The 20,000-nt window shown below is 47.8% G+C and overlaps 2 protein-coding genes across 2 annotated transcripts in view; both read left to right on the top strand.

Moving 5' to 3' along the window:
• egfra (epidermal growth factor receptor a (erythroblastic leukemia viral (v-erb-b) oncogene homolog, avian)) overlaps positions 1–15,729 on the top strand; it is a 16,993-nt gene extending 1,264 nt beyond the window's left edge. Inside the window, exons 2-14 of the mRNA XM_084481380.1 lie at positions 907–945; positions 1,353–1,497; positions 1,774–1,896; positions 2,795–2,893; positions 4,361–4,546; positions 5,040–5,195; positions 5,660–5,735; positions 7,168–7,314; positions 7,538–7,635; positions 8,431–8,601; positions 12,382–12,429; positions 12,763–12,856; positions 13,425–15,729. Of these exons, the coding sequence (XP_084337506.1) occupies positions 1,405–1,497; positions 1,774–1,896; positions 2,795–2,893; positions 4,361–4,546; positions 5,040–5,195; positions 5,660–5,735; positions 7,168–7,314; positions 7,538–7,635; positions 8,431–8,601; positions 12,382–12,429; positions 12,763–12,856; positions 13,425–13,834 (1,701 nt within the window). The 5' untranslated portion in view covers positions 907–945; positions 1,353–1,404 and the 3' untranslated portion in view covers positions 13,835–15,729. The remainder of the gene's footprint in view (positions 1–906; positions 946–1,352; positions 1,498–1,773; positions 1,897–2,794; positions 2,894–4,360; positions 4,547–5,039; positions 5,196–5,659; positions 5,736–7,167; positions 7,315–7,537; positions 7,636–8,430; positions 8,602–12,381; positions 12,430–12,762; positions 12,857–13,424) is intronic.
• A 491-nt stretch (positions 15,730–16,220) lies between these two features.
• npc1 (Niemann-Pick disease, type C1) overlaps positions 16,221–20,000 on the top strand; it is a 20,898-nt gene continuing 17,118 nt past the window's right edge. The window contains 4 exon segments of the mRNA XM_084481375.1: positions 16,221–16,348; positions 17,847–17,975; positions 18,110–18,216; positions 18,471–18,658. Coding sequence (XP_084337501.1) covers positions 16,271–16,348; positions 17,847–17,975; positions 18,110–18,216; positions 18,471–18,658 — 502 coding nt within the window. The 5' untranslated portion in view covers positions 16,221–16,270.

Here is a 20,000-nt window from a genome sequence, read left to right as displayed (position 1 = left end):
TGGTTAATTTAGCTGAATACACATTTTATTTTAATAATTGAGTGCAGAGGCAAGGACCTTGCAGGTAGAGAGACAGGTAGAGAGGTAGAGAGACAGGTAGATTGTGTTAGCGTTGTGTCTTGGTGCTGTGGGGCTCTGTGCTTAAGACCGGAGATTTATGTTACTTTTACATTTAAAAAACATACGTTGACGTGAAAATAGAGTAGTAACCTGAAGAAAAATTAATTGAGTAAAAACTAAAAGTTGATCTAGTGTTTGCATAGCGATATTGTGATAACCTAACAGTGAAAGTGAAAGTCTTGCCTAAGCGGCACTTTGATGTTGCGGAAGTCCCCCCCCCCCCTCCTTAACCACACACACACAGACAAGTTTTCTTTTGTCTGCCTGCTGTTTGAATTCAAGAGCTCACGGCGAAACAATGCACATTGACACACAATACACGGCGATACACACACAACTATGCAGGAGCTCCGAGCGAGTGTTTATGATGAATTACCCACATCGTCATCTGATTGCCTGATTGCAAGAAGCAGAAAAACGCTGTGACTTTAGACGTGACGCATACATAGTTAATTAGAACAAATCACCTACACATTACCCTCTGTGTGGGTGCTCTGGCATGCCTTGCAAAGATTACAGCACAGGGCGAAACCAAAACTGTGTGTCGCAAGGTTCACTACCCTTAGGCAGATGGCTCACCATAAAGTCATTTCAAATGACTTCATTTAAAGTGTCATTCCCTTCAATGTTTGTGCTTGTATATAATAGCTGTTATGTGTGTACGTACCTGTCATCCTGTCTACATTACAATTCGCCATTAATAATGCTCTCATTAATCCCTCTGAAAATGTGTTTTATTAATATTGATTTGTATTTGATACACTCTGCTTTTTATTTTCTTGATAGATGCCACGGGCCTGGACGGAATGGCTGTCAACCCAAACGGTAAGCAAAGTAATCCGACAGGATTCCTCTGCCGGGCACAGTTCAGGGCACGCAGATAACCAATATAATTTGTTATTCTATGCTTGAGGTGCAGCTCATTTCTGTTCAACTGAGTGACAGTTGATTCCCAGCAGAGGACAATAGTTATGGATCAGTCATCAATCCACTGCTATCCTCGACAGATCTGTGGACAAACCAGATTGACAAAGAGATATGGAAGCTGAAAACACTTTGCTTCACAGTTCAGCATCTTCAGAGATATTTTATAAAGTCCTCTCTCTCCCACTGTTGAGTTTTTTTTGCCCTTCAGAGTAAAGACAAATGCACACGTCGAATAATTAATATCAGTAATATCTCAAATATAATATATATCATTTTGAATTGATTATGTGTTATTGTCCTCTCAGCCAATCAGGGCTGTCCATAATCGCGGCCGGCGTGGTCGGAGGACTCCTGGCCATGGTGGTCGCGGCGCTGTCCGTCTTTGTGTTGCTACGGCGACGCCACATCAAGAGGAAGCGGACCACGCGGAGGATCCTCCAGGAGAGAGAGGTGACGCATCAGGGGGGGGCTGTTGTGGACGCTCAGGAGTTGGAAATTACGAAATTTGTGACGTAGAGCATAACGGTCCGTGTTCCTCTTTATGAAATGTTACAGATTCATTCATGCGTCTTCACATTTGAACATAACCACTGTTATATTTAAGCGACGATAACAAGGGATATGAGTCGCCGCGATGAATGGACAATGACACCGCTGGTATGATTATCATTACTTAACGTATGGATCTGTGTGTGTATTCATGGGTCTGTCCGTTGGACTCTTCAGTTGGTGGAGCCCCTGACGCCGAGCGGAGAGGCGCCCAACCAGGCCCTGCTGAGGATCCTCAAGGAGACCGAGTTCAAGAAGATCAGGGTGCTGGGCTCCGGGGCCTTCGGCACCGTCTACAAGGTACCAGCGGCCCCTGTGTGTGTGTGTGTGTGTGTGTGCTGCCTGCTAACTGAATGTAGCGCTGAGCTGTATGTGAAGCGTCGTCGGACGGCAGCACAGAGCTAAGCGGGACTCGGGAAGTACAATGCATGCGCAACCTCCACATCTGCTGTCCATCTTTCTATAGCAGAGCATGCTTGCTCTTACCGCCGTGTGCTTGTGTGTGTGTGTGTGCGTGCGTGCGTGCGTGCGTGCGTGCGTGCGTGCGTGCGTGCGTGCGTGCGTGCGTGTGTGTGTGCTGCCTGCTAACTGAATGTAGCGCTGAGCTGTATGTGAAGCGTCGTCGGACGGCAGCACAGAGCTAAGCGGGACTCGGGAAGTACAATGCATGCGCAACCTCCACATCTGCTGTCCATCTTTCTATAGCAGAGCATGCTTGCTCTTACCGCCGTGTGCTTGTGTGTGTGTGTGTGTGTGCGTGTGTGCGTGTGTGCGTGCGTGCGTGCGTGCGTGCGTGCGTGCGTGCGTGCGTGCGTGAGTGTGTGTGTGTGTGCGTGAGTGCGTGCGTGCGTGCGTGCGTGCGTGCGTGCGTGCGTGCGTGCGTGCGTGCGTGCGTGCGTGCGTGCGTGCGTGTGCGTGTGCGTGTGTGTGCGTGCGTGTGTGTGTGTGTGTGTGTGTGCGTGTGTGTGCATGCGCTCGTGTGTTAGCATGGCCCCGTGTTTAAGTGTTGAAGATTACACCTTCCGACTTGTCAATGCACACACACTTAGCAGGTCGGTGCACATGTCTTCGTTTACGTACGTGCGATGCCCGTGACGTGTTTAGATTTCAATATATACATGTAGTCCGTGGTGTGGAAGTGTATCCACGGCATTGGAAGCTTAGCCTGATGGTTTATCCTTTTCTTGTCCACACACAGGGCCTGTGGGTTCCAGAAGGCGAGGACGTGAAGATCCCTGTGGCCATCAAGGTCTTAAGAGAGGCCACGTCGCCGAAGGCAAACAAGGAGATCATGGATGTAGGTGTACGGCTTTAATGGTCCAATCATCGATCATCCCACTATGGTGCTCCCTGTCACACTGTTATGTGTGATAAAAGACATTTTTCTCTCCGTGTATTTCACCCATCCACTCGCACTTAACACTCGGAACACTTGGAATACTTGGAATAAGTAGACGACACACCCGTCTATTGAGTGGACTAGGAATACATCAGAATGTAGTAGACACACTGCTGTAGTACTCGAAGCCCCGATCTAAATCCCAGCGCCACGTCTGCTCCTAATAAGGAGCACATGCGTCTGGCTGTGATCTAATGACGTTAGGTGAAGGTGAGCTATCCAGTCCTACACCATCTCCATCTGCATCCCTCCTCCTGGAGAGATGCAGGAGACACGATGAGTGTGTCGGAGGGCTGGTGAGGTCCGTGAGCTGCTAATCCAGCCCTGGTGGACGCCTCTGTTGCCATCCCAAAAAAAACAACAACACAAAACAACACAAACCAGCTCTGTGTACACGCGGTTTCCTACAGTATACCTTAAAGTGCATCTTGAGTGCTGAGGCTTCTGCGGTCATGTTTGCTTAGTCACTCCACATCTGGCGAGGCGGACACCAGACATCCTCTCAGACTTTTCACTTGAGGACAAGGACTACTTGGAAGAATTTGGCTGACCTCTCGCTAACTCTATATATAGGTTACTACTACTCATGTAACAACTGGCTTTAATGTCCTGTAAAATCAAATCCGTCTGCTTTATATTTGTTTTGTGTTGTGGGAAAAAGAGTTGCAGGACTCGTATTAACCCCTCGAGGTTGTAACACAGCGTTGGGGGGGGGGGGGGTCCTCTCTAGAGCCAGCAGGGGTATGTCCAGATGGCCGGCATGCTAGCGTTTTTACGCCTTTAGCGTTAGCAGCCTCCATATAACCTGTATGCCTCTATATACTCTGCAGTAGCCTGCATATTTGTTGACAGAAGAAGCAGCTCCAGTTGTAAATCTTCCGGATGATTCATTCTCACACACACAGACAGACACACACACAGATGACGTGGCCTGCCGAACCAAATCACATTAACCACTAACACATTAATCACTTAACTGGGAATTAACCCTTTTATAGCATTTACTAGCATGTATGTGATGGTTTGGATGATGGTTTGGAAAGACACAAGACACAAAGTAGCCCACGTTAAATAATAACAGTGGTAAACTGTTCAAACCTGGCAGAATAGAGAGAGATAGGCAAACACATCAAACGCCAAGTTAACTCAGGGATGGATTAATGGGTGTTATCGATTACGTTTGTCACATTAATCGATTAAACATCAAGACAGTGTAACACGGGTCCAGAGGTCTTTCCACGGCCCGCTATGCCAAACCGCAGCCTCTCCGGATGGACGACCTCACCCGGTTTATCGTCTTCATATTTACTCTACATCGTGTGTGTGTGTGTGTGTGTGTGTGTGTGTGTGTGTGTGTCTGAGCAGGAGGCGTATGTGATGGCCAGCGTGGACCACCCCCACGTGTGCCGTCTGCTGGGGATCTGCCTGACCTCCACGGCACAGCTGGTCACGCAGCTCATGCACTACGGCTGCCTGCTGGACTACGTGAAGGAGAACAAGGAGCACATCGGCTCCCAGTACCTGCTCAACTGGTGTGTGCAGATCGCCAAGGTAAGAAGAAGAAGAAGAAGAAGAAGAACCAACCGGGAGACGGAGAGATGGCTTGGGTTGGGACACGTTTGTAATGATTCAGTTCTGTTTGTTTATCGGCGCTGAATTAATGGAGATTGTGTTTCGAGGCTGCTATGTGTCTGTCTTGTGGTCACAGTTGGGTCTAAATGTAAAATGTTATGGTGTAAATGTTCAAAACGAGTGTTGTCGATCGAGCTTAAAGTTAAGATTTGAGTCTTGTTGAGTTTGAGTTCAAGTTAAGCAGACTTTAAGTCTTCATTAAAATGAAGTTTCAAAAAAGTTTAACCCGTTTGAACAAACAATAATCAAGCCTGTAATGTTGTTACGACAACGTGTTGTTCCTTTTTTATAAACCACCCTGTGGCCTAATCAAAACAACACCTATAAGGAAGCGCTGTCTCCCTGTCTCCTCCCTCTCCACCCTCCCCCCCCTCGCGTCACCGCGTCACCGCGTCACCGCGTCACCGCCCAGGGGATGAACTACCTGGAGGAGCGCCACCTGGTGCACCGGGACCTGGCCGCCCGCAACGTGCTGGTGAAGACGCCGCAGCACGTCAAGATCACCGACTTCGGCCTGGCGAAGCTCCTCAACGCCGACGAGAAGGAGTACCACGCCGACGGGGGGAAGGTGAGGAGTCCCCGCCCCCGTCCCCCACCCCCCCCAGTCGCCCCCCCCCCCCGTATCGTCCTCTTTAACGTCGAGCGGGAATAGAATCGGTGACGTTGGTATTGGGGGGGGTGGAGGGAAACACATGCAGGGATATGTTTAAGAATTAAAATCATACTTCTTTAGGGGACTGTATGCACTTTGTCTTTGACTTATAAAACTCATAACGGCACGTCTGTTTGTGTTGTAGATGGGTATCTCACTTACTGCAGGGCTGAGATTCATTGCTGTGTTTGCTTTCAGACGCGACGTTCCAAAACACGCTCTCTCTCTCACTCTCGTCGCCTTCATCTTCTTCTAGTAATCATCTCGACGTGTGCCGCTAGGGCAATCTCTTTACGCCACGTCAGTCTGGCTCTCCCTCTCTTAAACACTGGCCAGCGAGGCTTATTCCCAGCCTGAGTGATGGTCTTCCCTCTCCGCAGGTCCCCATAAAGTGGATGGCTCTGGAATCCATCCTGAACAGGACCTACACGCACCAGAGTGATGTATGGAGCTACGGTAGGTACTCTGCGACGCAACGCAACGCAACCGCGTGTTTGCTGTACCGCAGGAATAACGAATAGCGACGAGATTGATGGGCATCTTCAAAGCGTGTCTGAACTGAGGTTTGAATTGGTTCAGGTGTACGTGATGTGTGTTTTGAGTAGTGTTTAAACAGCACAGAGGCTGTACAACAAATGACATTTTGAAAATGTGTAACGTCAATGCTAATTCACTTATCACTTTGTAAAACCTTGTTGTTTTTGTGCGGTTGTCAAATTTGGGAACGGAGTAAAGGTCTCGTAGGTATCAAAGGTTTCAAGAGAGGTACTAAAAGCCTACGCAGAAACAAGCCTCAGATGGACAATATTATAAATATTATAACAAAAAAATAGTTGCTCCAGCCAGCACGCGCCAGAAAGCATTTATCAAGTTCAGGGACATATGCACACACGCACATACACACTCCCCCACTCCCACACACACACACACACACAGACACAGACACACACACACACACACACACACAGACTCATATATTACATAGAGACACACATACGCGCAAAAAATACACACACATATCATATAACACACACACACACACACACACACACACAAAAAATGTGCATCATATAACACACAGAGGCACACACTTGGCACACATATGCAAACAATACACACACATATCACATAACACACATGCAGCACACCAACCCACACACACACACACACAAACACGCATCATAGAACACACAGAGACACACACACACTTAACACACACATGCAAACAATAGAAAGACATATCATATAACACACATGCAGCACACCAACCCACACACACACACACACACACACACACAAACACGCATCATAGAACACACAGAGACACACACACACACTTAACACACACATGCAAACAATAGAAAGACATATCATATAACACACATGCAGCGAGCGCAAACGCACGCACACACACGCGGAGCACACACTGTTCCTTTCGGCGGGTCAGCCCCCACAGCGGTCTCTAGGGTTTGATCAGGCCTTCCGCTCAATAAGGCGAACCCATCAGCAAGGCAGAGACTCTCTCTCTAACCCCCCCCCCCCCCCCGCCCCCCCCCGCCCCCCTTCCCCTCCCCCCTCCCCTCCCCTCTCTCTCCTCTTCCTCTGCAAACTCTCCAACGCACATACGCATCCTGCTAACTCCCACTGCTACAGGGCGCGGGGCCAATGCGTTCAGATGCTGTGCGATATTCTGCAAGCGCCACATCCTGTTGCTAAATCTAACTGTGATTTGTTGTTTTTTTGTTTTTTTGTGTGTGTGTGTGTGTTTGGTCATTTTCTTGTGGAAAACACAAGCAACAGCCGAGTCTGTATTCCGGTGATGCTGAATGAATGAACGTTTAGGGTGCGAGGGTTGCATTGTGGAGCTCTGCTGTGCCTTGCTTCCTAGGTGTGACCGTTTGGGAGCTCATGACGTTCGGGACCAAGCCCTACGACGGCATTCCCGCCAGTGAGATTGCCGGGGTCCTGGAGAAAGGAGAGAGGCTGCCCCAGCCTCTCATCTGCACCATAGACGTCTACATGATCATGGTCAAATGTACGCAGTAGAATGAATGACTGAATGAATGAATGAACGAATGAATGAATGAACGAAAGCTGCTGATTTTATGACTCAAAGTCACGTACCACTAATATGGTTCACAGTCACAGCGTGCTATTAATTATGCTGTGCTGGGAATGATCAGCTATAGGATTGCACGGTTTCCCACATCACCCAGGAAGCGATATGCCTGATAAGATCTGTGGATGTCTCTGCGTAGGCTGGATGATTGATGCAGACAGCCGACCGCGTTTCCGGGAACTCATGTCAGAGTTCTCCAAGATGGCACGGGATCCCTCCCGTTACCTTGTCATTCAGGTACCCTCTCGCACCTCACATGCTCTCAATACCAATAAGGCTCATAAACCAGTAACGTTTTAAAACTGGCGAACGCCATAAACTCAGCTTGTGTTGTTTGTTGTTGTTGTCCCTCAATGGTCATGATGAGGTTAAGTAAATAAACACATCCATCCTTTGTAATCGCAGAATGTTCTGTGTTTACTGGGCTGTGGAAATCACATCTCACTGGCGCCAACTAGTGGTCAAAACACGACAATAATGTCATGTTGACTGTGCCAGCATACTGTATTGAGACACTCATTATCTCGCTTATAAGATAGAAGTAGAAAGAGTAAAAAAAAAAATGACGGTTTCATTCCAAAGCGAGATAAACAGTTTAAAGCCGACACGTTACTCCCTCGCTGAAGTGACTTCAGGGTGGATCCAGATACAAGGCACCAAGGAGCAGGGGGGGACTGGGCCTGTGGACAATGGGCGAGCCAACACAGAAACCTTCCGGCTGGGAGTCAAACAGCCCAGCCACTACATCCTGCCACTTGCTATGCAAAGAGAGAAAGCCTCCTTTCCATACAGTGTGCCAACCTTCACTCTATAAAGCACCAAAGCGCATGGCGACTACAGCCCAAAATAGACGCCTTTCGTCCCAAACGAAGCCAGCAGAAAAAAACACACGGACCACGCCGCGTTCCCTCTCCGTGGTGTCGCTTTGCTCCATTGAAACCACACGATTGAGTTTCCCTATGAACTGAATTTCGCGCTCTTATGTGCTTTGGGCCTAACGGGGTTTGTTTGTTGTTGTTTTTTCGTTTCCAGGGCGACGACAGGATGCACTTGCCGAGCCCCACAGACGGCCGCTTCTACCGCAGCCTGATCAGCGGCGAGGAGATGGACGACGCGGTGGACGCCGACGAGTACCTGCTACCCCAGCAGCAGGGCTTCTTCACCAGCCCCAGCACCTCCCGCACCCCCCTGCTGCAGTCCCTGGTAGGCCTCCGCCCACCTGTCTGTCTGTCTGTCTGTCTGTCTGTCTGTCTGTCTGTCTGTCTGCCCGTCTGTGTGCTCTGTCGGCCCTGCCTTTTTTCCGCCCGCCTGCCTCTCTGGGTTTCTGCTGGTCTGCCTGTCTGTCTGTCTGTCTGCCTGTCTGTCTGTCTGTCTGTCTGTCTGTCTGTCTGCCTGTCTGTCTGTCTGTGTTTCTGTCTGTCTGTCTGTCTGTCTGTCTGTGTGTCTGCCTGTTTGTCTGCATGTCGTCTGTCTGTCTTCGTTTCTGTCTGTCTGCCTTGCTGTCTGTCTGTCTGTGTTTCTGTCTGTCTGTCTGCCTGCCTGTCTGTCTGTCTGTGTTTCTGTCTGTCTGTCTGTCTGTCTGTGTGTCTGCCTGTTTGTCTGCATGTGTGTGTCTGTCTGTCTGTCTTCGTTTCTGTCTGTCTGCCTTGCTGTCTGTCTGCATGTGTGTGTCTGTCTGTCTTCGTTTCTGTCTGTCTGCCTTGCTGTCTGTCTGTATGTGTGTGTCTGTCTGTCTTTGTTTCTGTCTGTCTGTCTGTCTGTCTGTCTGTGTGTCTGCCTGTTTGTCTGCATGTGTGTGTCTGTCTGTCTTCGTTTCTGTCTGTCTGCCTTGCTGTCTGTCTGTATGTGTCTGTCTGTGTTTCTGTCTGTCTGTCTGTCTGTCTGTGTGTCTGCCTGTTTGTCTGCATGTCGTCTGTCTGTCTTTGTTTCTGTCTGTCTGCCTTGCTGTCTGTCTGTATGTGTGTGTCTGTCTGTCTTTGTTTCTGTCTGTCTGCCTTGCTGTTTGTCTGTATGTGTGTGTCTGTCTGTCTTTGTTTCTGTCTGTCTGTCTGTGTTTCTGTCTGTCTGTCTGTCTGTCTGTGTGTCTGCCTGTTTGTCTGCATGTTGTCTGTCTGTCTTCGTTTCTGTCTGTCTGCCTTGCTGTCTGTCTGTATGTGTGTGTCTGTCTGTCTTCGTTTCTGTCTGTCTGCCTTGCTGTCTGTCTGTGTGTCTGCCTGTTTGTCTGCATGTTGTCTGTCTGTCTTCGTTTCTGTCTGTCTGCCTTGCTGTCTGTCTGTATGTGTGTGTCTGTCTGTCTTTGTTTCTGTCTGTCTGTCTGTGTGTAAAGCGGGTTAGAGGGTTAGGGCAGTAGAGGCTTCAGGCCTCTACTGGCCTCTATTCTGGACCTGTAGAAGTGAAGCTGTCACACGCGCTCTGTCTTCCATCAAAATCATAGAGAGTAAAGAAAAGCAAGAAAAAAGCCTTACATTTCCAAATGGAGGGGAAATATAGTTGACTGAAGGAAAACGAAACCTTTCTGGTGCAATAGACCATAATGGGACGGCAAATTGGGGTCGCGACTCTGATTTGAGGAATTCCTAGGGGCACAGCAAGGAACATAACCAGGTCTGCTGTTCAATAATAGCTTCTAAAACACTGGAGAAAGAAACGTGTTCACGTGCATGCCCCAACACTCCTCCCCTGATCCGCCGTGGCCATGACATTTATATTTATTTAAGTCATTTAGCCTGAGAGGCTTTTATCCAAAGCGGCTTACTGCAAACCTTGATTTGCTGCGGTCTCGTGTGGAGCTGGTATACAGCCGTTTGAGATGAATTGGCCTGATTCAAGCCAGCTCCTGTCTGCACACACAACAGAGTTCAACTGCTCATCAGCGTTTCCTTGAAACAAGGGACGAAAATAAACCCTTTGTTTTTCCTCTGTATGTTATGGTTGCGTGATGGATGGATGGATTTTTAATCACAAGCTCTGTGAAATGCACATTCTGCAATTCACTTAATCCCAAAGACAGATGGAAACACACTCAAACTCTGTTTTGGCATCACTGAACTCACTCCCTCCCCGTCCCTTGTCAGCGGCAATAGGACCAAAACACCTTGGACTTGATGTTTGATGGCTAGCAGCTCTATCTGCAGAGACCGTGAAATCAAATAGGGCGTACTTGCAGATAGCCACAAGAGTGAATCTAATTGGCTGGCTTGAATATCTCTCCAGCTTGTCGTTACCTAGCCTGAACCCCAAATGACCCAGTTTTCTGGTCCACGTTCTGTTGACCCCATCATCCAAAGGACGCCCGGTCCCCCGTTCCCCCACCCCCCAGCTTCTTCTTTTCCTTCTTCTTCATCCATCCTGTCTTCCATTCAACCTCCCACTCTTCCCTCCCCCCCCCCCCACACACACACTTTTCTCCTACGTTTCCTCTCCCAGGTGCCCTTATGATTATCACGGGAGGCGGGGTGTGTGGGGGCGAGGGAGGGGGGGGGGGGGGGGGTGGCGGGGGTGGACAAAATGAGGAGAAGTAATTTACTCTGCGTCCTCCAGTTCAGTCAAGGCCAGTGCATATATGTAGCCCCCCCCCCCCACTCCAAGCCAGGTATCTGGGTATCAGAGCCGGTCGCTGGACGGCCTGCTCAGCCCATACAGAGCTCTCAGCTTTAATGGCCTTCACAGACGGCCCAACACTACTCTCAAGAGGTCCCGAGAGGGGGCCGCCTCGCTCCTATCTGTTTTCATGAAGTCTGTTTTCCGTAGCATCATTGTTGATGCGTATTATGCATGACACGGTGGGTTTCAAGTGAGTGGAAAATACAGTGTGAGTGCTTACAGTAACAACGACGAGCAGAACTCGCCCTGGGCTGACGGGGCCGTCGGATTGGCCCCGGCAGAAGAGATCCTTCCAGGGACACGCCGCCGACAGGCTGAGCAGAGCGAGATTCTCTTCCCTCTCCCGTAATGCCGCCGGGCAGCGGGGGGGGGGGGGGGGGGTCTGGGAGCTCTCACGCTGGGCTGCTCTCAAACAGCTCAGCGTCTGGACACACCGGGGCTCTTCGTCTGCTGAGCGATTAGTTCCTTGAAATCGGCGGAAGGCTGTTGTTAAATGGACCAGGGTGAGAGCCAAGATGGGCTTGGAGACGCCGTTAAATGAAAGCAGACTTTTTTTGGTTTGGCCCTGGTTTCGGTTTGGTCCTGACACAGATAGCAGGAACGTAGGGAAGTTACTATGCATGAAACAATGACAAATATTTATGAGCTATTTTACGTCCAAATCCAATCAACTCGCTTCCTCTACCGGGGAAAGAGATGAGTTGTGTGGTGATGGCCTTAACGTGTGCAGACCGGCAGACTTCAGCATTTCAACCGTTCACGTGATCACGCTTCCGCCCCTGTCGCTCCAGGGGCCGCACAGCTGGCGAGCTTTAGTCACTTTCGTAAGAGCCAATCAAATCCAGATGGACCCAATCACATTCCACGTGCATATTGTCACTGGGCAGATATCCTCGGTTTCACTTGCGACAACATTACATTAATTTGCTGTCATTTTTTTTTTTTTATAGGCACCAAGACTAAAACCATATGTAATGTCTATTGAAAGGGGACAGAGCTGTTCTCCTTCTAGTCTGCTAGTGAGAAAGATATTCACACTCGTTTAAGTCACAATTCTAATGAAAAACACATACGTCATAACAAAGAAGTTGTGCACAAAAAAACACTGACAATATTTTCCTGAGTTGTATGTAAAACTATGTATTCCTGTGGTGCCTGGTGTAGTTTTATTTATTGTTATGCTTTATTCATGAAGATAGTGAGTTAGACAGGAAGGTTTGGGAGAGGGAGAGGGGGAGAAGCAGAAAATGACCACGGGTAGGACTCGAACCCGGGTCACTGCCTGCCGAGCCTGAGGCTCAGCGGTACCCCCCCCCCCGATGAGCCACCGGGGCGCCCAGGTGCCTGATGGGTAATGAATGTTTCTGACCTGTGTTGCAGAGCCTCAACAGCAGCATCGGGACGTGTCATAGCAGAAACGGCTTCATGGTGAGTGGGGGGGGCGCTACACTGTGACCGTGCTAAGACACACACTCCAAGCACTCGCTGCTAACAGTTAGGACTCCATAGCTTCTTCAACTGCTGGGAATAATGTTTAATATCCATCTCTTTTAGATAAGTATTACTGTCTTATACTTCTTCCCTGACACTCAAAGTTCCCGTCTGGGATTAATAAAGTACCTTTATTAGTAATAAAGTATCTTATCTTATCTTTAAGATTATAAATGTATTTCAATCTAGTCTAGATAGCATGGTGCATAGACATAGTCTTAGGTCTGAGGTCCTCAGGTCGTAACTCTGTCTCTCTCTCTCTTGATGCAGAATGGCTTCCCGGGCAGAGAGGGCAGCTTGGTTCTGCGTTACATCCCTGACCCCACAGACAAGTTCCTGGACCAGGACTTCCAGCCAGCTCCAGGCGAGTTACTGATGCCTTTAAAGGGATCACTGATCTCTGAGTTTATTGTGAAAAAAAATCGAAAGAAAGAAAGAGATCATCGTGGAAGTTATTATGATAGCATGATCATGCCCATTCCATACCAACCCTTGTTTTAATATTCTTACCATGGTGGGTATCTAGTTGTCAGCGGATGTGGCTTTAATATAATTGCCAAAGAGTGGTGTTGATGACATTGGGCTGGCATTAGTCTGAAATGCCATTTCAGTGTCCTAAGAATATTTAATAATAATAAGTTCTGAAAGTGAAACTATATTGAAGTATTTGTGTCCTGATAAGGACATAAACCACAGTGTTGTAAGAGTTTCATAGATACTAGCTTATATATCCATAATAATAACTCTTTAACAATAGCTTGAAATGTATTTCCTTTCCTGTGTGTAGAACTGTGTGTTCCAGTGTGTGTGTGTGTTAACCGTGTGACATGTGCCTCCCTCTTCCCTACATGAATCGCTGAGTGAAGCATGTGTGTGTGTGTGTGTGTGTGTGTGTGTGTGTTAACCATGTGACTTGTGCGTATTCCCTCCAGACTACATGAACCAGAACGGCGTGTCGGACGTCATGAACCCCAACTACCAGCAGCCCGGGCCCCCCCGCAGCCTCCTGGCCCCCATCTCCTCCGACGACGACACCGAGACCGAGTACCTCAACTGCTTCAAGGACGGAGCCGAGGGGCCAGAGTACCTCAACGAGGTCCGCCCCCCCCCACAGGCCCACCACCCCCCCCCCCGGGCCCAGCCCCCCCGGACCGATGGCCCCCCGGCCGCCGTCCTCTCGTCGAGCCACAAGGGGGCGGCGGTGTGTGCCGGGCAGAAGTTCCGGCCACAGAACAGCATGGACAACCCCGACTACCAGCAGGACTTCACGCCCACCTTCAAGACCCACGCCAACGGACACATCCCATTGGTGGAGAACACAGAGTACCTGGGCCCAGACTGAGAGGCTCTCGTGGGGTGGGGATGAATTTAAAAGAGACACCTTCTTCCAAGGTGGATGGGAAGACACTGTTGGTTTCCCCCCCCCCCCCGTTTTTCATCTATAAAGAGAGATGTTAATCTCTATATATATATATATATATGTGTTTCACCCCGAGGTGGCCAGTGGCACAGCTTCCCATGTAGCCCGTGCATGCCGTCAGAGCTGTAGTTCAGTCACGCAAAAAGCTTGCCACATGCCCCCAAGAGACTGGAAAGGGGAACTCAAACAAAAAAAGCTGCAGGACACAGAGCATCATAATGTAACCGGAGGGGTGGAGTGGCGTTAAGAAGAGGCCACCTTAACCGCACTCACCACACTCGCCGCCGAAGCGTCGTACCTGACCTGTGGGTGCGTGGCGCGGAGATCCTGACGGTATGGACTGACCGCTGGGGTCTGAGTGTATCGGTGGAGAGAAAACACACACGATAGGAACGGCTGCGATGACACGCTGTCACATCGAAGGGGCCAACTACGGCGTTTTTTTGGTCAAGGGAAAGGGAGGAACGTGGCAGCTAATCCAAATATAACAGAGGAAGGTACATGTGTTGTCGGGATTAGAAGCATTACAACTAAAACAAGTGAATAAACAATATGGAGTGGGTTTATATACAAAAGGGAAGGGACAGCTTTTCTCTTTGAACTGTTTGAAACAGTTGATGCTGGACTGAGATGTGAATCATTTGAACGTATCCTTGCTTTGTATGACGGTGAGGAGGGAAACCCTTTTTTTTTGAGAGACTCGGACGACGCACTTCTTGAAGTGGGAAGAATGGTGAAACAATAAGATCCAATTTTATGAGGCATTTCCACTTGAAAGGGAACCCTCCCAAAAGTGTCTGCCTGGCTTCAATTGTCGAAAAGAAATAGATTTTACCACTATGAGGTCATTGCATAGCATAGAAAGCCAACGTAAAGTACAATATGGTCTATAATTAACTGAGCTGCCCAGAGGTCTCCTTTTAATCTTCTGCAGGGGCAAGGACATTCTTCTCCCAATCCTATTCTTCAGATAAACAACAACAAACGGTGTTCTATTCGACAGTGAGCCACTCGACAAACCTGATCAAAGTCACTCAATAGGGCTGCGTCAATAGGCCATAACAAATAGGTTGTTACAAACGTGTTTGGCTTGTCTTGAAAACAGGCCCTTTCTTGCCAACCCACGTCCTATCTCCCTATCTTCTACTTTCTACTGTTCCATTCACCATGTAGCCCAGCCCGCCCAGACACCCGAAACATGAAAGACGATGATCCACTCATCACACAGTGAGTGAATTACCAAGGCTCCTTCAGACGGGAAGTGGGGGCGGGGGTGGAGGACTTTCAACCCTCGGGCAGGCATCACAGCAGAAATCACAGTTTCCATCTCTAATGTTATCATTAGTGTGGCATCCAGAATGTATGATCTCTTCAGCTGTTGTAGCGACCAAACCTCCCATGTGCTACCGAATGGATGTTCTCAGCCATAGGAATAGCCCTTTTTGAAAATGTGTAGTCACTGTGATGTTCCCCTGTCATGTTTCATTCTGTTTTATGATGAAAACAATTATACCATGCCTACTGTTTCACATGGAGTTGTATGTGTCCCCTCAACATCTATAGATCTGCTCGTGGCTTAAATGTCTTGTAGCGACGCAAGAGCATACAATCTAAAAGGCAAATATCTTTCCTAGTTTTAAAGGAATATACTGTTGTGAGCCTATCTTCTTCTTTTTTTTCTGATTTTACAGGTACATGTAAATAAAAGAGAGATTATGCTGTGTATAATATAACTCATAGTCACCTATAATTTATCATATCAGTACATGGTTTTTGCCACTTTATCCATTGATATGCACTTATTTCAGAATTGTAATTATTTCATTCTAATGTGAGCATAATAAAGACGTTTTTTATGAACCTACACATTTCGTATGTTTTTGTGTTCATTATTTTTTATTCGTGGTGTTGCTGTTAATTGAAGTATTGTATATGTTATAAGAATAAAGGCCTACTTAATGTGGTCTGACCAAATAAATACTGAAAAAAACTTTTTGTAATATATGCTTTGGAACAAAGTCCTTATGGATAGGAATTCTGGTTTCAGCTAAACCAAACCAACCATACAACTTAATGTAATACCTTGACTGATGGACTAATAAAGTAACGGTTGGTCTGTAAAGAAGCGCAAAGAAAAAATAAATATCAAAACCATTCAGAGAGCTGCCAGTAGAGGACAGTCGTGACCACAGATGTGTGCCAACATGATGCGATACAACCCCGTTTCGAGTGGGGGCAGCACCCTCCCGCCCCACGTGACCCCCGCAACAACACGTCACGAAGAAGACACTCACAACAAATCGCAAAACTTTACCCGGCCGGAGTGCCAGTTCGCCTCGACCGTTTTGACAAGCAGGGATGGGGATCCTAACAGAGAGGAGCAGTGTATTTCTTCTTTTAACACTCATCTTTTTAACCGAGACACATCACCAATGGGTGAGTTTGTCCACGTTTGTGTTTCGCAATTGTTTTAACGTGACTCAGCTGGCTGACTGTTGCTGCTGCTGCGGTCACGCGAGCTCGCGTCATCTGCGCTGGTTATTCTAGTGGAGAGCTAGCCCCAGATTAAGGTCAATATGCTTACAGATCCAATTATAAACCATTGACAGGTCGTTGTGTAGTGATTCTTCAACGCATGGCATGCATTCGTAGGAAAGCCCTTCCCCGGTGTACATGTATTGGGCTCGATAGGAGAGGTGCGGAGAAGGGTAACTTGGCATTGACCTGCAGCACAGATTATTATTATTCGGGGACTTAGTGTCCTCAGGACAGTCCTCGCATGTTCATACAATAAACCAATAAGGAAACTGTTACTTCTTGATCGTACGATGATCAGGATTTAGTGGTAGTTAGCGTGTTTACAATTTGAAGTATGAAACTTAAAATGACAGATGAGCAGTGTGTTATTTCTGTATTAGTTATAATTGAGGAGACTCATGTCTAGACTAAACCTTTCAGCAGTTCGCAGTCTATTTGATGCACTTCTTTTCATATAAAGTAATGTGTTAATGTCAAATACTATCTGACAAGGCTTAACCATCACTCACGGGATCAGTACTTCAATAACAACATCAACGCTATGCATGTAACTGCATTACTGGCCGGGATGGCTGTAGATAAAGAGTTAACATAGTTGCTCTTGATGATTATCTGCTACTGATGTTAAGCAGATGATGATGGTGGTTGGTGATGTGCTCTGTGTTTCACAGAGTGAAGGCAGTAAATGATCTATAACGTGTTTCGTGTTTTTTTTAGCTTCGAATAAGTGGCGTGGGACAGATTGTTTTAATCAACGTTGAATAGTTTTCTAGTATGGTTTCAGTAGTAGCCTAACGTGATGTCCTTTGTGCTCTTGATCAAGTTTGGGTTATAAAACGAATGTTGAATGGTGGCCTTGAACTGAGTTGCAAAGTAACACAGCTAATAATATTATAACATTATTGACTCAATTAAATTAAACATTCACATCATATAAACAAAAAAAAATGGATGTTGCCAATAGCACTATGAGAATATTTTTGTCCCTCTATGACTATTAAAACTTATTTATTGTGATAAACCTCGTACTTCAGAGACCTACAAGAAATATTTAAACGTAGGAACATTTTTTAATCATAATGATGCAAGACTAAAAATAGGTCACACTAACACATGCAAACACACTCAAGGTAAAATGGGGAAGTGTGAACCACGGTCGGTTAACCTGTGGTCTGTGGTTCTAACCTGTGCTATTGCCCTCTCTGTGCTAGAACTGTCTAATCCCTTCAATGTAAAGACTCTTTGCAACCAGAATGAATGAGTGCAGACCAGTGCATGATTGCAGCATGAACTAGCAGGGGGTGGGGGGGGGGGTGGTCGGCTGTGTTTGCACCGTGGACTTTGCCCAGGAGCACCGAGGACCAGAGCGACCCTGAGTTGTTGTGTTGCCCCCCAGGTGGAGGCCCAGCACTGTGTGTGGTACGGCGAGTGTGGGGACTCCGCCACCATCCCAGGGAAGAAGTACAACTGCAACTACACCGGACCCCCCCAGCCGCTGCCCGCTGAGGGGGCCGAGATCCTCGAAGTATGTGTCCCGAGAGGCCTCCTGTGGAGATGACTCACTCACTCACTCACTCACTCATTCAAAACAACAACAACAACAACAACAACAACAACAACGTCCTCACTGTGGTGTCCTCACTGTGTCCTCTTGCCCAGGAGCTGTGTCCGGGCCTCAACTATGGAGACAGGGACCTGTGCTGTGACGTCAACCAGCTGCGCACCCTCAAAGGCAGCGTGCAGCTGCCCCTGCAGTTCCTGTCTCGGTATGAGCTGTGGTTACAGAGCTGCACTGGAGCAGCGCATGACCTGCACGCACGCACGCACGCGCACACGCACACGCGCACAGACACACGCGCACAGACCGGGGCACACATGCACGTACTCGCACATATGGACACACAATTTCTTCTTAATTACTGATTGTGCAGATGAAAAGATTTTGTCTTTAGCAATTTTTCAAAACTATGAATTTCTTTCCGGGTTGCTCAATGTGTGCGACCCCCGTCCCCCCCCCCAGGTGCCCCGCCTGTTTCGTCAACTTCATGAACCTGTTCTGCGAGCTGACGTGCAGCCCCCGTCAGGGCCTGTTCATGAACGCCACGGAGGTGACGCCGTACGCGGGCGCGTTGGATGACGTGCGCATGCTGGGCAACGGCAGCAACGTGGTGACGGTGCAGTACTACATCGAGAACCGGTTCGCCAGCGGTGAGATTCTCCCACCCAGAAAACACACAAGTGGCACAATGTCATGAATCGGGGGTTTTCAGTAGCCTGAGCATCTCAATGAAAATGATATATATATATATATATATATTTATAAAACGGGGGGCCTAAATCAAGCGATCTGATTGGTTCCCAACCGTTGTATATTGAGCGTATACACACAGCTATGACGCCCGTTCAGTTTACAGAGTCCAGTATCACTCCACGCCTAACTTGAACTGTTGTTTATTTATATATAAAAGCGATAGCATAGTTCACTGAAGCCTAAAAAAAGCCTGTAAAGCAATAGGCACACGGTCGCCGGCAATTTAGCCTTCTAAATTGCTAAATTGCCGGCGAACCAAGCTACCGTCTCTAGCCTTCTCTCTGAAGGACGCTAGTGTGTTGCATAGCAACCGCCGTACACTTTGCCGGCAGCCAGGAGGGACTACTTTTCTGTATTCGTTAAAAAAAATGCTTTTCCGACTTTCTCGCTTTTTCAAAATTGAGGGTGTCTATGACTTTAATTTCGCCATATTTACGTAACCGTTTTATAAAAGCAATAGATCACTTCAGTCAGTGATATACGGTCATTATACCACAGTGAAGGGGGTCGAACAACGCCCCTTAACTGTGGTATAATGAGCGTATACCACGGCCTGTCGTGATCTATTGCTTAAATATACAGCGTTTCCCCGGTAACCATGACAACAAAACAATCACTCACTCGTGAGTCAGAAAAGCGATCGCATGCGGCGGAGGAAATACGCTGACTCAATGGCATCGCTTCTCTTGCCTGCACGTGGAGCCTTGAGTCAGGCCGGGGGTGACTAACGTCTTTGAAATGTCCTGTTTTACACACGTAATATTTAGTGTGTTAACGCGACAAACATTTGAGACGTAAACGTGCATTTTCTGGTTGTAGCCGATGAGGGACCTTGAGTCGAGGCAGTCACACACATTCTTGATGAGGTTCTGTCACTGATGTCGAACAACATCAGTGACGGACCGAAATGAGCTACACACTCATTTCAAGAGGCTAGGTATACCATAAAAGGAAATGGGAATGGGAATGAAAGATAAACCAGAGTTGTGGTTTAGAAAGAAGCCAATTTAAACCTGATGGGGAAGTTTAAAGAAACTTGTTCATGGACAACTTTCTGTCTTATACAACCGCACACTTAGGGAATGTTTTGGTCTAGCAGCATCGGACGATGAGGAAACAATCCAAGCAGCTTTGGCAACGAAAGAAGATGCATCACTAGCTTTATGCTCTGATGTTTCTAATGCCCCTATAATATAAGAATGTTGCGTTAACATGTCAAATTATGACCTGTGAACACGA

This window comes from Micromesistius poutassou, assembly GCF_964030765.1.
Source record: "Micromesistius poutassou genome assembly, chromosome: 16".
NCBI lineage: Eukaryota > Metazoa > Chordata > Actinopteri > Gadiformes > Gadidae > Micromesistius > Micromesistius poutassou.
The sequence above is the reverse complement of the archived record's forward strand: the minus strand, read 5'-3'. Positions and strand labels throughout refer to the sequence as shown.